At 52.3% G+C, this 22,267-nt stretch overlaps 2 protein-coding genes across 2 annotated transcripts in view; both read right to left on the reverse strand.

The window, feature by feature from the left end:
• Window positions 1-14,003, reverse strand: part of LOC101088220 (complement C3-like) — a 43,675-nt gene extending 29,672 nt beyond the window's left edge. Inside the window, exons 1-17 of the mRNA XM_045044816.1 lie at window positions 13,845-14,003; window positions 13,261-13,453; window positions 12,665-12,827; window positions 12,496-12,566; window positions 10,649-10,743; window positions 10,486-10,568; window positions 10,313-10,403; window positions 9,934-10,036; window positions 9,717-9,843; window positions 8,910-9,025; window positions 8,658-8,804; window positions 8,056-8,265; window positions 7,733-7,939; window positions 7,246-7,401; window positions 6,811-6,940; window positions 6,465-6,536; window positions 6,122-6,304 (exon numbers count right to left, since the gene is read on the reverse strand). Of these exons, the coding sequence (XP_044900751.1) occupies window positions 6,122-6,304; window positions 6,465-6,536; window positions 6,811-6,940; window positions 7,246-7,401; window positions 7,733-7,939; window positions 8,056-8,265; window positions 8,658-8,804; window positions 8,910-9,025; window positions 9,717-9,843; window positions 9,934-10,036; window positions 10,313-10,403; window positions 10,486-10,568; window positions 10,649-10,743; window positions 12,496-12,566; window positions 12,665-12,827; window positions 13,261-13,453; window positions 13,845-13,921 (2,224 nt within the window). The 5' untranslated portion in view covers window positions 13,922-14,003. The remainder of the gene's footprint in view (window positions 1-6,121; window positions 6,305-6,464; window positions 6,537-6,810; window positions 6,941-7,245; window positions 7,402-7,732; window positions 7,940-8,055; window positions 8,266-8,657; window positions 8,805-8,909; window positions 9,026-9,716; window positions 9,844-9,933; window positions 10,037-10,312; window positions 10,404-10,485; window positions 10,569-10,648; window positions 10,744-12,495; window positions 12,567-12,664; window positions 12,828-13,260; window positions 13,454-13,844) is intronic.
• Window positions 14,004-20,992: 6,989 nt separating this feature from the next.
• LOC101088468 (complement C3-like) overlaps window positions 20,993-22,267 on the reverse strand; it is a 38,677-nt gene continuing 37,402 nt past the window's right edge. The window contains exons 38-41 of the mRNA XM_045044739.1: window positions 22,140-22,223; window positions 21,499-21,582; window positions 21,272-21,407; window positions 20,993-21,175 (exon numbers count right to left, since the gene is read on the reverse strand). Of these exons, the coding sequence (XP_044900674.1) occupies window positions 21,034-21,175; window positions 21,272-21,407; window positions 21,499-21,582; window positions 22,140-22,223 (446 nt within the window). The 3' untranslated portion in view covers window positions 20,993-21,033. The remainder of the gene's footprint in view (window positions 21,176-21,271; window positions 21,408-21,498; window positions 21,583-22,139; window positions 22,224-22,267) is intronic.

Consider the following 22,267-nt stretch of genomic DNA (forward strand, 5'->3'; position numbering starts at 1 on the left):
TCAGCACAGAGCCCGATGCGGGGCTCAAACTCATGGACTGTGAGATCATGACCTGAGCCGAAGTCGGACGCTTAACCGACCAAGCCACCCAGGCGCCCCTAAAATTTTTATGAAACCACAAAAGACCCCAGATAGCCAAAGTAATGTTGAAAAGAAAACCAAAGCTGGAGGCATCACAATCCCGGACATTTGTCTGTATTACAAAGCTGTAATCATCAAGACAGTATGGTATTGGCACAAAAACACATACACCAATGGAACAGAATAGAGAGCCCAGAAGTGCACCCACAAGTATATGGCCAACTAATATTTGACAACAGGAAAGAGTAGCCAATGGAAAACAGACAGTCTCTTTAGTAAATGGTGCTGGGAGAACTGGACAGCAACATGCAGAAGAATGAACCTGGACCACTTTCTCACACCATACACAAAAATAAATTGAAAATGGATGAAAGGCCTAAGTGTGAGACAGGAAACCATCAAGATCCTACAGGAGAAAACTGGCAGCAACCTCTTTGACCTCGGCCGCAGCAACTTCTTACTTGATGTGTCTCTGAAGGCAAGGGAAATAAAAGCAAAAGCGGACCATTTGGGACCTCATCAAGGTAAAAAGTTTCTGCACAGCACAGGAAACAATCAACAAAACTAAAAGGTAACCGATGGAATGGGAGAAGATATTTGCAAATGGCATAACAGACAAAGGGTTAGTTAGTATACAAAATCTATAAACAACTTACCAAACTCAACACCCAGAAAACAAATAATCCAGTGAAGAAATGGGCAGAAAACATGAATAGACACTTTTCCAAAGAAGACATCCAGATGGTAAACAGACACATGACAAGATGCTCGACATCACTCATCATCAGGGAAATACAAACCAAAAACACATTGAGAACCCCCTCACACTGGTCAGAGTGGCTAAAAGTAACAACTCAGGAAACAACAGATGTTGGTGAGGATGTGGAGAAAGAGGAACCCTCTTGCACTGTTGGTGGGAATAAAAACTGGTGTAGCGACTCTGGAAAACAGTGTGGAGGTCCCTCAAAAAATCAAAATTAGATTTACCCTATGGCCCAGCAATAGCACTACTAGAAATTTATCCTCAAGGGCACACGGGTGCTGATTCGTAGGGGCACACGTACTCCAGTGGTTATAGTAGCATTTCAACAATAGCCAAATTATGGAAAGAGCTCAAATGTCCATCAACTGATGAATGGCTATATATACAGAGAATGGAGTACTACTTGGTGATGGAAAAGAAGGATATCTGACCATTTGCAACAACGTGGATGGATCTGGAGGGTATTATGCTAAGTGAAATAAGTCAGTCAGAGAAAGGCAGATATCGTATTTTTTCACTCATATGTGGAATTTGAGAAACTTAACAGAAGACCATAGTGGGAGGGAAGGAAAAATTAGATACAAAGAGAGAGGGAGACAAACCATAAGAGACTCTTAAACAGAGAACAGACTGACGGTTGATGGGAATAGGATATGGGGGAGTGGGGAAAATGGGTGATGGGCATTGAGGAGGACACTTGGGATGAGCACTGGGGTTGTATGTAAGTGATGAATCATAGGAATGCGCTCCTGAAGCCAAGACTACATGCATTGGCAATAAATTAAAAAAAAAGAAAGAAAGAAAGAAAGAAATTACACAAGGCTGGGGGAGAAAACACCTGAGTGTGTGTAAGCCATATCCCAGTAGATTGGATATTTTGTCTAATTTTCCTCTTTGAGAAAGAAAGTCTGTAGGTCGCTGGAGCAGAAGACACCAAGCCTAGATTAGAATAATTTGCATAGACTGAAGATTCAGCCCTTGGCTCATGTGTGTTGGGAATATTTGTGTGTTTTTTTGGGGGGTGATGGTGGAGGGCGTGCTAGCCTTCCACCTAAAGAATTCAGAAATCTGTGTCCCCTTTGGTGATGTCTGCCTTTAGGAGGTGACTGCACATTTCTAAGCAAAAATAAATTAAATAAATAAATAAATAAATAATAAAAATACGAGTGTACATGAAAAGTATGTGTTACCATATAAGGATCCATACCTGCTGTCATACAGGCTACATAAAAATTGATTTGGAGGAAATTTTCCCTTGGCTTTAATTTTGCCCTGATCTGATAGCAGAAAGAGGTTTAGAAATGGACTATCCAGGACTAAGGAGGAACTTTACAGTGGAGAGACCCAGCAGACAGCGCCTTAATCACGTGATCAAGACTCACAGCACCAACAATGGGACAAATCAATGTCTTTGGGCTCCCGACATGATGCACTGAGAATCCATAGTGTCTCTCCTGTGACAGCGCTGCCCCCAAATGCAAAACCTGGATGTCATTACGAGGAAGCATGGAGCCAACCCAAACCGTGGGACAGCCCCCCAAATAGCCGGACGTGAAAGTCACTCAAGACGGCTGTGCTGCCAGGGGTTGAGCAGATCCAAGGACACTAAGGAGACCCCACCAGCAAATCCGACGTCTGTTCCTGCACAGATCCCTTTCCTGTAAAGGATCCAAGCCAAACCAGACCAGACCAGACCAAAGGGAAACCACTGGCCAGCCTGAACGGGGCTGGAGGTTTTGGTGGTGGTAACAAGTCAACATTAACGTCCTCATTCTGATGCCTGTGCTGTGGTTTTGTGGGAGAATATCTTTGCTTCTAGAAATTCCACACGGAGCTAATTAGGGGCCTCAATGGTGCGACCTCAAATGATTCAGAGGGATAAAAGGTTTTTATGCCCATTTCTCCTTTTTCTGCTTGAGTCTAAAGATTTTTTAAAAAAATGATTATGTTTGCTTGGATCGGGCAGCCTGCCGCTTATGGCATTTCCCCATCTTCCTTAGTTTTTAAGCAAAGGGGTTCTGTTTTGTGACTTTTCATCCTGTGATTGATAAGATAACTTCCCTCGGTTTCAAGAGCTGCTCACACTGGCCCTTGTTCTCAGAGCCCAATTTGGACGACACAGTTTCTGGTCCCCCATGAAAACGATGGGATGTGCAAAAGAAGTGTTCAAAGGGCCAGTGAGAAGGGTCAGTGCAGCAACCACCACTCTGCACACAGTGGTTAAAAAGAGCAATGGAGTGACAGAAAGAGAAATCAAGGAATCAATCCCATTTACAGTTGCACAAAAAACCATAAAATACCTAGGAATAAATCTAACCAAAGAGGTGAAAAATCTATACAGTGAAAACTATAGAAAGCTTATGAAAGAAATTGAAGAAGGCACAAAAAAATGGAAAAAAGATTCCATGCTCCTGGATAGAAAGAATAAATATTGTTAAAATGTCAATACTACCCAAAGCAATCTTCATATTCAATGCAGTCCCTATCAAAATAACGCCAGCATTTTTCACAGAGCTAGAACAAATAATCCTAAAATTTGTATGGAACCAGAAAAGACCCCGAATAGCCAAAGTGATCTTGAAAAAGAAAACCAAAGCAGGAGGCATCACAATCCCAGAGTTCAAGCTATACTACAAAGCTGTAATCATTAAGACAGTATGGTACTGGCACAAGAACAGACACTCATCAATGGAACAGAATAGAGAACCCAGAAATGGACCCCCAAATGTATGGCCAACTTATCTTTGACAAAGCAGGAAAGAATATCCAGTGGAATAAAGACAGTCTCTTCAGCAAGTGGTGCTGGGAAGACTGGACAGCAACAACCAGAAAAATGAACCTCGACCACTTTCTTACACCATACACAAAAATAAACTCAAAATGGGTGAAAGACCTAAATAAGACAGGAAGGCATCAAATCCTAGAGGAGAAAGCAGGCAAAAACCTCTTTGACCTCAGCTGCAGCAACTTCTTACTCAACACGTCTCTAGAGGCAAGGGAAACAAAAGCAAAAATGAACTACTATTATAAAAAGCTTCTGCACAGCGAAGGAAACAATCAGCAAAACTAAAAGGCAACCAACAGAATGGGAGAAGATATTTGCAGATGACATATCAGATAAAGGGTTAGTATCCAAAATCTACAAAGAACTTCTCAAACTCAATATCCAAAAAACAAATAATCCAGTGAAGAAATGGGCAAAAGACATGAATAGACACTTCTCCAAAGAAGACAGATGGCCAACCCACCCATGAAAAGATGCTCAACATCACTTATCATCAGGGAAACACAAATCAAAAACCACAATGAGATACCATCTTACACCTGTCAGAATGGCTAACATTAACAACTCTGGCAACAACAGATGTTGGCAAGGATGCGGAGAAAGAGGATCTCTTTTGCATTGTTGGTGGGGTCGCAAGCTGGTGCAGCCACTCTGGAAAACAGTATGGAGGTTCCTCAAAAAACTAAAAACAGAACTACCCTACAACCCAGCAATTGCACTACTAGGCATTTATCCAAGGGATAGAGGTGTGCTGTTTCAAAGGGACACATGCATCCCAATGTTTATAGCAGCACTATCAACAATAGCCAGAATATGGAAACAGCCCAAATGTCCATCGATGGATGAATGGATAAAGAAAACCTGGTATACATGTATATACATATATATGTATATATATATATATATATATATATATATATATATATGTGTGTATATATATGTATATATATGAGTATATATATATGTATATGTATATGTATGTGTGTATATATACATATATATATATATATATATATATATATATATATATATAAAATGGAGTATTACTCGGCAATCAAAAGTATGAAATCTTGCCATTTGCAACTATGTGGAGGGAACTAAAGGGTATTATGCTAAGCGAAGTTAGAGAAAAACAAATATCACTTCAGGCACATGAAGACTTTAAGACACAGAACAGATGAACATAAGGGAAGGGAAGAAAAATAATATAAAACCAGGGAGGGGGACAAACCATAGAGACTCTTAAATATGGAGAACAAACAGAGTTACTGGAGGGGTTGTGGGAGGGAGGATGGGCTAAATGGGTAAGAGGCATTAAGGAATCTACTCCTGAAATCATTGTTGCACTATATGCTAACTAATTTGGATGTAAATTTAAAAAAAAAATAAAAAATAAAATAAAAAGAAAGAAAGAAAGAAAGAAAGAAAGAAAGAAAGAAAGAAAGAAAGAAAGAAGAAAGAGCAACCTGGACAGGGCGGGCCGAGAGGGAATCTGCCAGGGGGACCCTCACGACAGGGGCCATGCTGCCCGTGGTGCGGGGGGCTCTCTGTGGGCTTGGTTTCCACTGCACCCATCCTAGCAGAAAGGCCTTTCTCTACCTAAGACACATCAAAAAGCATTTTTAAAAAGCAGACATCAGGCCTCACTGGGCTCAAAGGCTCTGAGCAAATGGCACGTAGGATTCCCACCAGTTCTGTCAGGGCCGCCTTGTGGTGGGGACCACTCTGGTTCTGCTTTCAATGGGCTTCTTGGAAGAGAAATTTTCTCTTGGCTTAAGATTTATTTGGCCTGAGATGTAAAGTTTCAAGTGTGCACGTGCTTTGTCTTATCCAGAACTGAATGAATGAATGAGTGAATGAATGAATGAGTGAATTAATGAATGAGTGAGTGAATGAATGAGGGAGGGAGGGAATGAATGAATGAAAACAAATCAACAGATGTTGTTAGGCATTGAGTTAGGCACCTCTTTGGAAAGCAACATAAACGAGTTTTCTTTGGTAAAGGCAGGCTAAAAACTCATCTCAGACAGAAACAACTTCCCCCCTCAGACAGTCCCTCCTTCCTCCACGAAGGGTACACATGCCCCTCTCAGACAGGTGGACCCCTCCCCTCAGATAGGCCCTCCCCTTCAGACAGGCCCTCCTCCCCCCTCAGACACAAGCATCTTTCCACCCAAACAGGCCCCTTCCCCCCTCAGATAGGTTCTCCTCCCTCAAACAGGCCCTCCTCCTTCTCACTGAGCCTCAACACTCTGACCTGGGCCTCCTCCCTCAGACCAGGCCCTCTTCCCTTTAAGGGAGCCTCCCCACTCAGACCATCCCCTCACCCCTCAAGCCTGATCGAGGCTTGATTGAGCCTCCCCATTCTGGCCAGCTTCCCTGCTCAGACCATGCCCTCCTCCCTCGGAGCAAGCCCTCTCCCATCAGACCAGGCCCTCCTCGCTCTGACCGAGCTTCCCCCCTCTGGCTGGCCCACAGGCAGGTGGACTCACTCTGGGTCAGGCCCAGCGGGGCACTGTGGGTACTGCCGATGCGGTTGCAACAGTCCAGGAAGGCCTTCACGCACGAGGCCTCATGCTGGATGAACCGGGCCCTGCGCTCGCACGAGAACTTCGTGGGGTTCTCCCGCATGCCATGTTCACAGCACTTGCGCAGCTGCTTTGGGTACTGACCCGCTGTGTGGACACGACACCGGTCAGGGCCTCAGCCGGGACCTCAAAGCAGGAGGAGCTCGGGCGGACCAAGGGTAGGACGTCCCCAGGGCCCGGCCCTGCCCTCCTCCCTCCTGGGCTGGATCCCGGATGGGCAGGGTTTGGGGGAGGGTGGGGGCCCCACCTTTGTCCATCCTCTTCTCTGTGAGCATCACCGAGCGGCGGCGCCAGGCATCTGGTTTGGGGCACTCGGGATCTGAGGGGAGGGCACACGCGAACAAGATGGGTTAAGCGTCAACTGAGGGTCCCCGATGTACTCCTCTCAGTAGCCGTGAAGGAGGGGTGTTGCTGCTCCCATTTGACAGATGAGGAAACTGAGGCTCAGCGGGCAGTGATTCACTAGGTGGGGGCTGGGGCTGGACTTGAACCCAGGGCCCCCACCTGTTCTCAACATCTGAGGACCTCAGAACAGTGCCCTCCACCTGCTCTCAGCATCTGGGGTGGAGGCCCCACCCCTCCCCGGCCCTCACCTGTCCTATCCGGGGTCTGCAGGTTTTTGTTGGTCTGGAAGGCCAGCCCTGCATCCGTGAAGACGCCGGCATAGTCCTTCCCGCTGCCTGGAGTGCAGCCGATGTCAGCCTTCTCCACCATGTTCCAGATCTGCGGGAGGGCAGGGTTCGTGGGCAGGCCTCCACCACCAGGCTGACATGTCCGACCGCCCCTACGTTCTGGTCCCAGACCCCTCTCAGAGCTGTGTGCACAGCCCCCGCCAACCACCCCCCAGCGCGGACTCCTCCATCTATGCTCCCACCCGCAGCCTTCACTTCCGCGCCATGTCTGTGTCCGTCCCAGCCTCCGTCCCGCCCACGCCTAACCCCACTTCCGGTTCCCTTCTGAGTGCCACCTGAGCCTCAGGCCCACGCCACCCCTTTGCTTCTGCCACACCCCAGAGGTACGGGGCGCACCTTGCTCTGAGTTAACCTATTCCTGTTCAGCACGAACGCGCCCTTGTCCACTGCCACGAGCCCCACTCGGGACCCCCGGTCACCCTCGATCTTGATGGTCAAAAGCTGCCCAGGTGGGTACACCTTCTCTTCCTTCTTGCCACCTTTCACCACCAGCTGTTGGCGGGGATGGGGGACACACAGAGGTAGGAGTGAGGGGTCAGCCCTGCCAGGCTGGGTCTCCATCAGCAGTCAGCCCAGGGCAGTGTCCGTGCTGTGCTGGTCAGGAAGGGGCAACGGTGGAGACAGACAGACTGAAGGCGGAAAGGCCAGCAAGGAGGGAGATAGTGAGGCTGAAACAGAGGTGTGGAGAGAAGGAGCTGGAAATGGAGAAGATGGGCCTCGGTTGGGGACCCCACCCAGAGGGCTGGAGAGAGGCAGAGACCGGGTGAGCACTGGCCAGGCGGGGGTGCCAAGATGGGTGCAGAGGAAGGCTCCGGAAGCTTACCTTGCCCACACAGGAGTCCTTGACATCCACCCACACGGAATCGGCCACCACCTCCCTCTGGCCATTGTTGTTAATGAAGGTGTAATAAGCCACCAGGCGGAAGGAAGGAATGAAGTCCTCAGTGACGGTCAGGGGCAGCGCGTACATGTCCTGGCCGGGCTCCCGCGTCTGACGCTCCACTTTCAACAGCTTCCCTTTGTTCATGATCTGGGGGAGACAGGTTGGTGTAAGGAAGAATCAGCAAGGTGGAGGGGGGTGGCCCTGGACTGGGGGTGCTGCAGAAATAAGGAGGAGGGGTCTGGGGATCCTAGGAGGGCACGGACCAGGTAGGTGAAGTAGCGGATCTTGTTCTCCTGGGTGGTGGTGGGGTCAATTCGCAGGTGGAAGTTGACATTGAGATCTTCCCCTGGCTTGAGCTCCACGCGAGGCACAGAGATGTGCAGGTAGTTATTACTCATGGTGCTGTAGGGTTGGGCGTTCATAGTCCTCTTGGTCTGTCGTGACTCTGGGATACCATCCTTCCTAGTGCTTACCTGGGTGAGGAAAGGGGGATGAATTCTGGCCCCCAAAGATGTCCACATCCTAATCCCTGGGACCTGGGAATACAGTACCTTCCCTGGCCGAGGGAGTTTGCAAATGGGATTAAGGGTCTGAGGATGGGGAGTCTGTTTTGGATTATCCAGGTGGGTCAAATGTAATCACCGGATCCTTATAATATACCTATGCAGATGGCCAGACTGCTGGTGCAGATAAGATCCCCTCTATGCAGATGAAAACCCTCTATGTGAACGGCAGGATGCCCTGATACAATAAAAGGACCCCACTCCTCACGTGGCAGGATGACTGTGGCAGAGGACAGAGTTCCTCCCTGCAAATACAGTCCCCTATCTCCCAGAAGTGGGGCTGGAGGTGGGCGAGGACTCACGGTGATGGGCAGGGACCTAAAGGTTTTTTGTGTGTTGATGATCAGCTTGGCTACGCCGTCTTCCTGGGTGAAGGAGGACCCTTTGGAGTACTGGGTCACCACGGGAACGTTGGGCGCTGGGGAGCCGTCAGGGTTTGTCACGAACACCTGCAGGTGCAGTGCAGGGGCAGGAGGAGGGCGTTCAGGTCGACCCAGAGGCGTGGCTGATGCTCAGGGGAAGGGTGGGGGAGGCAGCCCCACCCCGGGTCTCACCATGAGGTCAAAGGGCATGCCTGGTTTGAAGAACTTGGACGTCTTGGTGAAGTGGATCTGGTAGGGGGAGGTCACGATGGGGATCCCGCTGCGCTCCGCCTCCACCATGTCGCTGCCTGAGGGGGCCAGCCGTGAGGGCAGGTTCCTGGGCCACCCCTCCAGGTTGGACCACACCTTACACTGGGCCTCCCTCAGACTGGGCCTCCTCCATCAGACTGGCTGGAACCTTCATTCTGTTCCTCCCCCATCAGACTGGCTAGGGCCTTCATTCTGTTCCTCCCCCCTCACTGGGCCTCCTCTGTCTGACTGGATCCCACCTTCATACTGGCCTCCCCCATCAGACTAGGCTTCACTATCAGACTGGATCCCACCTTCATTCTGGCCTCTCCCCATCAGATTGGGCCTCCGCTATCAGACTGGATCCCACAATCATACTGGGCCTCCCCCCTCAGACTGGGCCTCCTCTACAGATGGGATCTCACTTTCATTCTGGACCTCCCCCACTCAGAATGGGCCACCTCTATCAGACTGGCTCCCACTTTCATTCTGGGGCTCCCTGCCCCCTCAGATTGGCCCTCCTCTATCAGACTGGATCCCACTTTCATTCTGGGGCTCCCCCCACCCTCAGAATGGGCCTCCTTTGTCTCACTGGGTATCACTTTCCTCTGGATATCCTCTCTTACACTTGGCCTCTGCCCTCAGACTGGTTCTCCCCTGTCACACTGCATTCCACATCCATTCTGGGCCTCTTCCCGCACACTGGGCCTCCCCCCTCATTTGGGTCCCTTTCCTCAGACCAGGCCTCACCTGAGTGCAGGATAACGGTGACAGACACGTACAACGACTTCCCCACCAGGGCATCTGCTCCGGAGGGTTCCACCCCGCTCAGCAGGACCTTCCGTTCCAGCCTGGCCTCCCCACTGCCATCATCTATCTGGGGAGGAAGGAAGGCTCAGAGAGGGGGAGGGGCGCAGGTGAGGGAGAGGGAAGTCCAAAGTGGAGGAGGCTCAGAGGGACAGAGCACCTGAACACGGGTGAGGGACTGGGGCAGCGAAATCCTCTGGTCACCATCCTGGACCCCAAAGATGACGAAGGCGATTCCATCCACATTCTTCCCATACAAGAACCTGAGAGGCAAGAGGGTCTCAGATGCTCCTCTCCTGAAGGGCAAGCCTGCCTGCAAACTTCCACGGACCCCTGGTCCCTCGCCTGGTGCTTACCTGGCCAGTATCTGGTTCTTCACTCAGCGCCCACCTGGTCCCACACCTGGCCACACTGCACCCGGGTTCCCTTACCCGGCCCCTACCTGGCTCCACCCCTAGCTGCCAACCTGGCCCGTCGTCTAGCCCTCACCTGGCCCCCCTCCCCTCCCCTCACGCCTGGCCCCATTCCTAGCCCCTCACCTGGCTGTGATGGTGACCTCCAGGCCCTGTGGGTCATCAATGTAGTAGAATTTCTCTGTAGGCTCCACTTGGACCTCAAAACTGGGCAGCACTGGGGTCGAGATGGCACCAGTAGGCTGTCAGCACTGGGCCTGGCACGTGGGGCCCCCACCCTGACTCCTTCCTCCTCTTACCGTACTCCTTCACCTCGAACTCAGCAGAGAATACCTGCTGTGGGGCATCTTCATAGTGGGCTTCTATCTTCCACTGCCCTGTACTGTGGGGAAGGCAGGTGAGTGAGCCAGCCAGACGCCCTCCCTTGGCAAAGGGAACCCCCTCTAGGAGGGCCTGACATACTTGACCTGCTCCGGGATGTTCCAAGACAGGGACGAGATGCTAAACAGCCTCCCAGAAGACAAGAAGTCCCTCTTGATGGGAACACCGTCGGGGGTCTGACAGGGAGGGAGTGTCTCTTCAGAGACCTGGCTTAGCCCCTAGGCTCTCTTCCTCCTCTCTGTGTCTGGACACTCTCTGTGTGTCATGACTACTGGGGCAGTGGTTATGAACATGGACTTGAGTCAGTCAGCCTGGGTTCAAATGCCCACTCTCCCACTTACGCGCTGTGTCACCTTGGGCAAGTTACTTGATGTCTCTGTGCTCAATGTGCCCAGCTAGAAGAAGGAGAGGAACATAGCCCCTACCTCACTGGCTTGGCACATGATTCATGTAAGCTGGAGCTCACTCTCGTCGGCGGCTGTCTGAATACCGATAGTAACTAGCATTTATGACCTACTTCGTGCGGGACCCAGTGGTAAGCATCCTATGGGCGCTAAGTCACACAACATTTCCTACCTTCGACTCTTTGACCTACAAGAATACAAAGTCGTGTGGTTCAATCTAACACACAGTATGTCATTCATTGCAAATAACTAAACACCAGGAGACATCATGTAAAAATCTGGCTTTCTGGCTCCTCTTGGAAATTGGGGTAACCGTGGATACGGGTTCCTGTTGGCACATAGCGACATTTGACTGGAACTGGGCAGAGGCTCTACCCTTAGAGGTGTGTGTTCTCCGTTCCCCACAAATCCCACCGATCCCCACAGTCAGCTTGTGGCTGTCAGGACCTGGTCCCTGTTACCTTTGCGTGATTGCAAGAAATACTCATGACGATCCTCTGAGAACCACCTACCTCTTCCCTCTGTCCTTCACTTCCTCCTTCCATTCCCCCTCCCCCCCACCCCTTTCCTGCCTCAGCCCAGTAAATTGTAGTGAAATTACTGTATGCCAAGCACCCATCCTGTCTGAAATTTAGGTTCTGTGGAGGTCTAGGGAGCAGGCAATTAGCAAATGAATACATTCAATTTATAGGGTGCCTAAAGGAGATGACAGGAAGGGAGACCAGTGGAGTGTGTGTGTGTGTGTGTGTGTGTGTGTGTGAGTTGGGAGAGGGTGTTTGCAATTTTACAGGTCCTCAGAGAGGCTTCTCTGTAAAATTGTGCCATCGGTGACATTTGAGCAGAGACTTGAATGACGTGATGGGGCAAGCTATGTGTGTATTTGGAGGAAGAGCGTTTTGTGAGTAGTGGGGGAACAGCCTGTGCAAAGGTCCTAGGGCTGGCTCTTTATGGCAGTTGGAGGGACAGCAATAAGGCCCATGTGGCTGGAGCAGAGTGAGTGAGGGGAGGAGGGGGAGGAGAGGAGGAGAGGAGGACAGGTAGGGGACTGGGCAAGTCTTGCAGGGCCTTGGGGAGTGCTGGGAGGACTTAGGCTTTTACCCCAAGGAGGTGGGAGCTCCTGGAGGGCTCTGGGTGGAGGGTGGGACAGGAGTTAGGTGCTCGAGGCTGCCCCCTGGCAGCAGGAGGCGGATTGGGCTACAGAGAGTGTTTATCTGTCATCGCAATCTTCAGCTGAGAAAACCAAGGCCCAGGAGGGTGAAGTGACCTGTCCAGAGTGACACGGTCCCCAGAGGTTTGCCTGGAGCCGGAATCCACGGGCAGAAGCATCACTGCACCAGGTATCCCTGGATCTCTGCCCTGTGTCCAGGACTCTTTCTGTGTTCATGGCTCTACAGGTCTCTTTGCCTTTAAGCCTCTGCAGTCCTGCCTTTTCCGGAATCTCTTCTCTGTCTCTATCTATCTCTTTGTCTCTCCCCGAGTCTTTGCCCGGGGGGAGCCATCGTCTGGGTTCCCCGCTGCTGGTACCTGGATGCTGACGATAATGGTCCGGCCCACGGGCAGTAGGTCGTTGTCCACGGTAAAGATCCGATAGAGGACTGGGAGATGATGTTAGAGAAAGGGGGCGGTGAGTGAGGCCCTGCCCCTCCCCACACTCCCCCCCAGCCCTCTCTCCAGCCACCAACCAGCCCCTTACCCGTGGATCTGGGGGTATAGATGGGCTTGTCCGTCTGGATAAAGAGGTACCCGCTCTGAAAGCTGACCAGCACCACCTTCTCCACCACGGTGCCCCCGAAGTCCGCCTGGACAGTCACGAATTTTTTCCCCTTCCCTGATGTTAATTCCCGGTTGGCTGGGATCTAGGCATAGCCAGAGAATCATTGAGATGCTGACTCCCGGCCCCTTGCCCGCATTCAGCCCCAGGCTTTCAGTGGGGTCCACACCTGCCTGCCCTTCCTGCCAATAGCACCTGTCCACCACTCCGGGTCTCCCTGGTGTGCCCAGGTCGGGAGCGGAGGGGTAGTAGGGGAGGGGGCAAGGGTCTAAGATGGGTAGGGATCAGAAAGGGGGATGAGTAGGGGGAATTAGACAAGGGGCTCAGAGGACATCTCTTAGGAGAGGGGCTCAAAGCTAGGGGCTCAGGATAGGAGAAGCTAATTGAAGCAGGAGTCTCAGAGAGGGGAGGGGCTTCCAAGTGGCACCTGGTCATAATGGGGAGGGGCTTCCAAGTGGGATGGGTTCAAAACATGGAGGAGACTCAGAGCGGGGAGGGGCGCCAGCAGGTGCACGCACCTTGATGTTGACTGTGCTCATGTGGTCATTATCCTTGGTCAGATAAGTGTTTCCTCTGGACAAACTTAGCTTCCTGTCTGGAAAGTCGTTGACGCTGACTGTGACTGCAAGGTTCCCTCCATAGTCATGGGCCTCCAGCAGCACCTTCTCCTCATTCTCCAGCCGCAGGATGTTGGGGGTGATCATGGAGAACCTGCAGGGCGGGTGGAACACGGGATGGAGCTGCCGTTCTAGGGACCAGGGTTCCAATCCTCACCCACATATCACAAAGCCCCCAAATCCTGTGAAGTCAGATCTCGAGGCCTCCAAGTGATTCCGCAGCCACGGAATCACTGAACACACCACAGGCACCCAAACCCGCAGACCCCTGCTTCTAGAAACATCCGCCTCCCATTGTAACCCGAGTGCCATGAACCCCCAGCTCATGAAATCATGAGCTCACAGGCAGCCCAAGTCTATTCACATCCCAACCCGCTGACCCCTGCCTCCACAGACACCCACGTGCGCCCTGGATTCTACTAGGACCTGAACCCCACCCCCACCTCACAAGTAGCCCGGTTTGGAGAAGGGTCATGACCACTCACATGGGGTCCCCCGGTGCCAGGGGCAGGATGGTAAGCAGCAGCAGCAGCAGCAGGCTGGGGCCTGAGGCAGGCCCCATGGTGCAGGGACAGTGGAGGGACAGAGGGAAGGAGGAAGCGGACTGGGAGGGAATGAGCAGAGGCTGCTGGAGGCTGCCTTTTATCTGGCTCCCGCCTCCCCCCTGCAACCTCAGCCCAGCCCGCAGCTCCCGTGGCTTCCCCCTTCCTGGAGCTGCCCCAGATTTCTCAATACCATTTCCTAAGTTTTCGATCCCTGGGGCCAGTGTGTCCTGGGGTAACTAACCCAAGGGCATGTCCTCCAGCAAGATGGACACACCTTCCCCCTGCCAAGGTCTCCCTCAGGGTCAAGGTCAGTTAGTAAACAGGGACCTTTCCCTGTTGCACCTACTTAGCGGTGGAGGAACACTGAGGGCCAGAGAGCTCCCCACCCCAGGTATCTGGGCTTGGCGCCCAGTCAGTTTCTGGCCATGCATTTGTTAACCAATGCCTTCCTATGGGTTCGTCTCTATGCCCATTGTGCCCGGAAGTGTGGGAGAGGGATGGCAGGCAAGATAAGCCAGCAGGGGAGAGAGAGGAGGAGGCCTGGAGGATGGGATTCCCCTGTTAGCTGGCGTGCCCTGCCCAACATTCCAGGTATGGACAGCCGGAGAGCCAGGCTGCCTGGGTTGAGGCTAAGTGGGGTCTCTGGAAGGCACTTAACCCTAACACAGTATTGGCTATGTGTCCCCGATTCCAGTTGAACTGGTGTCCTGAGTTTCGTCTGGCACCCCAGCTGGAGGAAGGAGAAGAAGGGGAAGGAAGGGGGAGGCTTTCTGGGTGGAGGGAGCCCAGGCACCCCTCTCCCCCAACCCCCTTGAGTGCAGTGATTTCCCTGCTGCACCCCCCACCCTCACCCTTGAGTTGGTGCCAGACCTGGGAACAGCAGGGACTGCCCCTCCCCTCCTGGCCCCCCACTTCCAGGATGGGGTCCTTGCTACACTGCTTTCTGAGATTTTCCCTCCAGGACCCACGGCCAGGGCACCTCCCCCACCATGCAGCCCAGGCCTCCCCTTCTCCCCCTACTCATTACTCATTAACTGGAAGGTAAACTTGGCCCGGCTGGATCTGATCTGCCCCATGGCTGCTTCCCCCGCTCCCCTGCACCCCTGACTCAAGCTCAGGAGAGGCCTGAGCATCAGGGACCCCCACCCTGGAGGGTGCAGGGGCAGGCTGGACATTCACAGCCATGAATGTCCCTCTGAGCATTGGATGACAAGCCAGTGGCATGGGGCAGGCAGAGGCTCAGCCTGGTGCCCCGCACGTGGTGAGGCCCCACTGCACATGGACTGTATGTTTATTGTTTCCAACACCTGCTTCTCTTCCTCACCTTGTTTCGCTGACAGCCCTGCCCGTCCTCCAAGCCGTCCCCCATCGTCCTCCCTCTCCCCTGCACTCACTGTCCCAGTCCATCTGTCTGTTGTCTGCACCCCTGTGGTCTGTGGCCTCCCTGCTGCAGAATCACTTCTTCCAGCCCATGTACACACACAATATCATATTTCATTCCCTGTGAAGTGGGCACGCTTATTATCACACCCATTTTACAGATGAGGAAACTGAGGTTCAGAGAAGTGAATTGACTTGCACTGGGCTACACTTAATCTGTCTCCTGTCCTGCACACACGTGCACAGAGACATGCACAGTGACACAGGAGACCCACCTGCCACAAGCCATGAACCCCTACTCACCAGCAGGGGTGTGGCCATCTCCCCCAGCAGCCGGCAGCAGCAGCAGGAGGCCCAGGCCCAGCTGGCACGCACTGCAGGGCTGTCTTCACCTGTGGCTGCGCCCCAGCCTCGTGAATGGGATGTCTGTCTGTCCATCCACCATATACACTGAGGGCCATAGAACTGTCTCCCCATGCCTGAGCAGATGAGGTCCTGAGTCACCTCAGGGCAGGGCTAGCATGGCTGGGTCCCTGAGGGCAGGGAAGAAACCACAATTGACCAATGGTCCTGGGCTTCACACGCTGCAGACAGGCGCCTATGGGTACCTGGGTTCAGCCTTTGGTCACTCCGCGATCAAATATTTATAGATACGTGTGTGCCAGGCACTGTTCTAGGTTTGAGGCCACAGCTGTGAACAAGACAGACAAAAGTCCCTGGTGTTAAGGAGCTCCCATTGTTGGGGTGAGAGACAATGAGCCTCGTAAAGAAGAAAATACTATAGAGTGTTTGAGATGGTGGATAAGGAAGTGCAAACTACAAGAGTGGTTTGTGTGTGTGTGTATGCTGTGTGTATGTGTGCATGGAGATGAGTGCAGGTGCAGGCATGCATGTTGGTGCATCTATGCACACATGCGGGTGTGTGCAGGTGTGTGCATGTAGGTGCGTGTGCGTGTCCGATGTGCATGAGTGTTCACGTGCACGGGTGTGTGCAGGAGCAGACACACATACGCCTGCATGTGTGGATGTGTGTACATGTGCATGAGTGTGCCTGTGAGTGTGTGTGTGCATGCGTGCATGCATGGATGCAAGTTCAAATTGGAACTCACAGACAGGTGGTGTAACCACCAGCCGCTAGGTTAACTAGGCTGAATCCAAGGCCTGGAAGTCGTCCCGGGGGCACCTCGAACTGGCCTGAGTAGCCCTCTTTCTCTTCTCCCCCACATCCCACCTTTTCGCAAGCCCTGGCCATTCAGTCTCAGCGTCTGATCTGAACCCAGCTGCCCGTTTCCAGACCCACTGCTACTGCCTTTGCTAAGTGCTGTGGGCTGAGCGTCTGTGCCCCTCCCCCGTTCATTTGGTGATGTCCTGATCACCTACCTGATGGCCTCTGTAGGTGGGGCCCTGGGGAGGCGGTCAGGTCAGGAGGGTGGAGTCTTCCTGAATGGGCTGAGTGCCCCTGACGGGAGACTCTCTCCCTCCCTCTCTCCCTCTTCCTCTCCGTCTCTGCCATTTGAAGACGTTTGAGGACCCAGTGAGAGGGCCACTGTCTACAAGCCAGGAACAGAGCCCTCACCAGAGCCCGACCAAGCTGGCACCTGTGTCTCAGACTTCCAGCCTCCGGAACCCTGAGAGATGCATGTCTGCCGTTTGAGGCGCCCGGTGTAGGGCATCTTGTTACAGCCGCCAGACTGCACTAACACACTAGGGCATCCGTCATTTCTGGCCTGACTCTTGCAGTGGTTTCCAGCTGGACGTTCTCTCTGCCTCTTGCCACCTCATAATTCATTCTCTGCCCTCTACAAGTGTGAACTTGTGTATTTGTTTCCTTTAATTTATATGGCTTAATTTAATTTACTATTTTCTTTTATTTTAGAGGTGAAATTCACCTAACATAAAAGCAACCATTTTAAAGTGAGCAGTTCAGCGGTATTTAGGGCATTTCCACAGTCGGACAACTCTGTCTGGTCCCCAGACGTTTTCAGCGCCTCGAAAAGTAAGCCCATATCCATAAAGGAGTCCCCATCCCCCAGGCCTCCCAGCCCTTGGCAACCACTAGTCAGCTTTCCTGCTCTATGGAGTTAACTGTCCTGAATAGTTCAGGTATTTCATAAAAGTGGAAATACTCAACCTGTGGTCTTTTGTGTCTGGCTTCCTTCACTGAGTATGTTTTCAAGTCTCAGCCAGGTCCTTCTTTGTTAGGGCTGAGGAATGTTCTGTTGTATGGACACATCCCAGTTTGCTTGCCCATTCACGCACTGAGGGATGCTTCAGTCGTTTCCACCTTTGGGCTACTGGGCAAAGTGCTGCTATGAGCATGCTCGCACGTATATTTGTCTGGGTACCAGCTTCCAAGTCTTTGGGCAGATAGCTAGGATTGGAATTGCTACCATCAGCTTTCCAAACACATAAGTCAGCCTTCATGTCTTCTCTGCTTAAAATATTGCAGTGGCTTCCCACGGAGGCCTCAGGGGCTAGCACATTACGCCTCGTGGCCCAAATCCGGCCATCCCCCTCTGTGTGTATGGGTCGGCTCACTTTAGTGAGCTGCAGATACCCACCAGGGGCTTCCTTCTCTGCCTGTTCCCCACTCTGCTCCCAGTGCCCACCTCCCTGACTCACAGCCAACATCTCACCACGTCCACGCCCTGTGCTGGTCATACTGGCCGCCACCTACATGTTGGAGAATCCTGTGTTGGTAACTACAGGGCACTGAGTGAATGAATCTCATCCTGGGGGTTGGTGGCTCAGCGAGTTGCCTTGCCTTTGACAAGCTCATCCAGAAGAGAAAGTAGACCTTGGGATGGAAAGGTTGGCTGGGATCTGGGTATCACTGGATCAGAGAGAAACGGACCTTGGGGTCACCTCCTACTGCTTCCACCTTTCTGGATCTCCAAACTGCTCCCCTTTGAGTGAATCCTTTATCATGGAGAGAACAGCTCTGGCTGCTGGGCATAGAGGATGCCCCCCACCCAGGAGGGCCCATCCCAGGTGAAGAAGGCATGGTGGGACACAAGTTTCCTCTCTTGTTTTATAAGTACCTTCATGATCTCCTCGATTTTATCTTGGCCCTCAAACCTTAAGATATTTACTATCTGGCCCTTTATAGAAAAAGCTTGGCCTTCCCCTGAGCTTAGAGTAGACACAAAGTGATCTTCACTATCTTGAAGTCCATACCCTGTGCTCACTTGGCCTCAGGCATCTTGAGGACTTTGTATATACTGTTTCCTTCATCTGGAATGTTCTTTTCCAGATTCTCCATGCCTGGCTCCTCCTTGTCATCTGTGTGTTGGCTCAAGACTTCCCTCCTGACAGAAGCTATCCCTGTATTCCCTGACCATATACATTAGTCAGGGCTCTCCAGAGAAAGAACCAGTAATATCTCTATCTGTCCATCCACCCACCCACCCATCCATCCATCTGTCCATCCATCCATCCATCCATCCATCCATCCGACCATCCATCCCTAAATCCATCCATCCATCCATCCATCCATCCATCCATCCATCTGTCCATCCGTCCATTTATCCATCCATCTATCCAACCACCCATTTTGCAATACACCCATCCATCCATCCATTCATCTATTCATCCATTTGTCTGATCATCCATGCATCCATCCATCTACCTGCCCAACCATAAATCCATCCATCTGTTCATCCTTCCATCCATCCATCCATCCATCCATCCATCCATCCAACCATCCATTTGTCCATCCATCCATCCATCCATCTGTCCATTCGCCCATTTATCCATCCATCCATCCATCCATCCATCCATCCATCCATTTGACCATGCATTCATCCATCCATCTATATATTCATTCATCTCTTCATCCACCCATCCATACATCCATTCATCTATTGCCTACTATCTATCATCTATCTATGTTTTCTATCCACCACTTAACGATTTATATGTATTATCTATGTATGTATGTATGCATGTATGTATCTATGTATCTATCGATGATCTGCATGCACACACGCATACACACACACACACACAATTTATTTTGAGGAATTGGCTCATGTGACTATCGGGTTCATCAAGTGACTATCGATGGAACACATCAACTCCACGCTGTCTTTAGAATGTGAGTTTCAAAGATCATATCTGTGTTGTCACAGTGTGGAACCACAGGTGCTCAAACAAAAAAATACCAATGTATTAAAAAAAAAAGGAAGAAAATTAATCCTAGGGCAGAAGAAAGGGAGAAATTGGCATGAAAAACATGACAAGAAGGACATAAAGGCGGGTGGGCAGACGTCTGGTCAGATGTCACCTAGTGAGGCTGGGACACCTAGTGAGTGGTGAGAATTTTTGAGTCTCCCCTTGACAGGGGTGCCTGACAACCAAGAATGGAAGTAGCAGGGTGACTGTGAATATATTTCTCCCATATTCCTGAAATTGGGAGGTGGGGCTTACAGGCACTCGAGGTCTTAGGGGAAATGGGTGACTGCCAGTCTCAGGACTTTTCTCATGATGACCTCATCTACAGCCAGGAACTGGATCCCACCATCCATAGACCAAGACTTACTAGTGGTGTTATTAATCAGAAGAGGCATCCAGGGGCCCAGGTTCCTACAACAGCCAGTGAAATGATTTGCCTGTGACTGCTGCCCCCTGCGCAGCTCAGGTGATGCTGTGACCACAATGCCCACCTCCCCCCCACCCCTGCAATCTGCTCTTGAAAATGGACTCATGCCTTCCCCTCCCTGGGTCACTCAAATATCCGGTGAAAACCTTGCCAGCCCTGCCCCTTATTGCCGCCGCCTGGGAACAGCCAGGAGGAATGCAGGCAAAGTAGTGAATGGAGTTGCACACACCCTAGAGATGATGGGCAAATGGAAAGAAGGTGAGAACAGGTGGGGAAGAAGGTGAGGAGGTGGAGGATCTGGGTGGGGAGGAAGGTGAGGAGGCAGAGGATCCAGGTGGGAGGAAGGAGAGGAGCAGGAGGATCCCGGTGGGGAGGAAGGTGAGGAGGCAGAGGGTCCAGGTGGGAGGAAGTTGAGGAGGGGAGGATCCAGGTGTGAAGGATGGTGAGGAGGCGGAGCATCCAGGTGGGAGGAAGGTGAGGAGGTGGAGGATCCAGGTGCGAGGAAGGTGAGGAGGTGGAGGATGCAGGTGGGAGGACGGTGAATAGGGGGAGGATCCAGATGGGAGGAAGGTGAGGAGGGGGAGGATCCAGATGGGAGGAAGGTGAGGAGGTGGAGAATCCAGGTGGAAGGAAGGTGAGGAGGGGGAGGATCCAGATGGGAGGAAGGTGAGGATCCAGGTGGGAAGAAGGTGAGGAGGTGGTGGATCCAGGTGGGGATGAAGGTGAGGAGGCAGAGGACTGTGGAGCCTCGTGCATAATGATGCTCTTGAGGGCTGGGGTAAAGCAGGTGAGGATACTGGTACCCACACAGTGGATGAGAGAAGGATGTAGGTGAAGATACTGGTGAGGACCCAGAGGAGGAGGCAGAGGACACACAGGTCACGATGCACGTGGAAAGAAAGCAAGTAGGTGAGCACTTGGCGCAAATGCAGGCTCACTTCAGACTACGTGCAGGTGCAGTGCAGGTGCATGTGGGCACGGGCTCCCCGGGGGAGGAAGCAAACGTGCAGGTGATCCACAAGGAGGAAGGAGTTGCAGGGGAGGAAGCAGGGGATCACAGCTGCCTCTTCCTCCCTCTCCGAGACCTTCCGACTTTGGGAGACACATGAACTCTCAGTGAAGCTTTATTGTGGGGACTGTGGGCAGGGGTCAGTTGGGACAGCCAAAGACAACCATGTTCTCAGTGAAGTTGGCCAGGTCTTGACACAGCTTCTCATTCTCCTCATCCTGGCATTCATCAGCCTCTGGCCACTGTTCCAGCCAGGTGTCCTTCCCGATGATGTAGCTGATGCTGGGGGGAGGACGGCAGGTCAGGATCAGGGCAGGGAAAGCATGGGAAGGGGCGACCCACTGCGGGGGGTGGGGCATGCACAGGGCTGACACTCACTTGGGTTTCTCTCCCCACAGGTCGGCGGACATGCCCCACATGAGGTAGTGTTTCCCCTCCTGCAGCTTCAGGGCTTCTCTGCACTTGATGTGGCTGATGAACCTGCGCTCCTGTCCAACCTGCACCTCATCAGAGCCTGGGAGGGACGGACAGGGACGCTGAGTGGGGGAGGGCAGGGAACCAGCAAGAAGGAAGTGGAAAGACAGAACACAGACTGCAGGGCTGACCTGATTTGATGATCTGCTCGACGACCATTACGTAATCATCAAAGTCTTCTGACAGCTCCTTCTTGAGAAGCCTGGTCTTGTACACTGATGGGGGAGGAGGGGAAGGACGGTGGGGTCACGGGCAAGGGGGGCTGCGGGGACCCTCAGCTGCAGGCACACCTGGGCGTATGGCGTCCCCAAGCAGACACGTGCAGGGTCACAGCCACACGTGCAACAGTCCCTGCCCCCCAGTAACACACCTGCCACATGTCTTCCCACAACCACCACGTCACACAGCCACACATGGCCATGTGCACAATTACACTCACCACAGTGGAGTCCTATGCATAACCTCCCATCCACTATCCCCCACAAGCACTGTCTCTCATCTCCATGGCTTGGCACGACTACAATGTCACACACACAACGGGCGGACGACCATATCCGCTCTCACACTGGCTGCACACCCCGCCGACTCATTAGCATGGCTCCCCATGCACTCATGGCCCCTCATAACACATTTACATTCACACACACATCGGCTGCAACCACAGCCTGACGTATAGCCATATGCAGCCAGGGGCACTCATAGCTGGTCACACACACAGCCATGGCCACACAGTGTCGCTCACCCAAGCACCCACGTGCACGTGCCCACTCACCGTAGTCTACTCCTGGTTCACAGGCCTTGTCCAGACGCTCGTCCAGGGTGATCTTTTCATCCATCGGGTGCATGAAGCAGTTCTCTGTGTGGTGGATGAGTGGGGGACATGGTTACATCACACGTGTT

The sequence above is a fragment of the Felis catus genome, chromosome A2 (assembly GCF_018350175.1).
Source record: "Felis catus isolate Fca126 chromosome A2, F.catus_Fca126_mat1.0, whole genome shotgun sequence".
NCBI lineage: Eukaryota > Metazoa > Chordata > Mammalia > Carnivora > Felidae > Felis > Felis catus.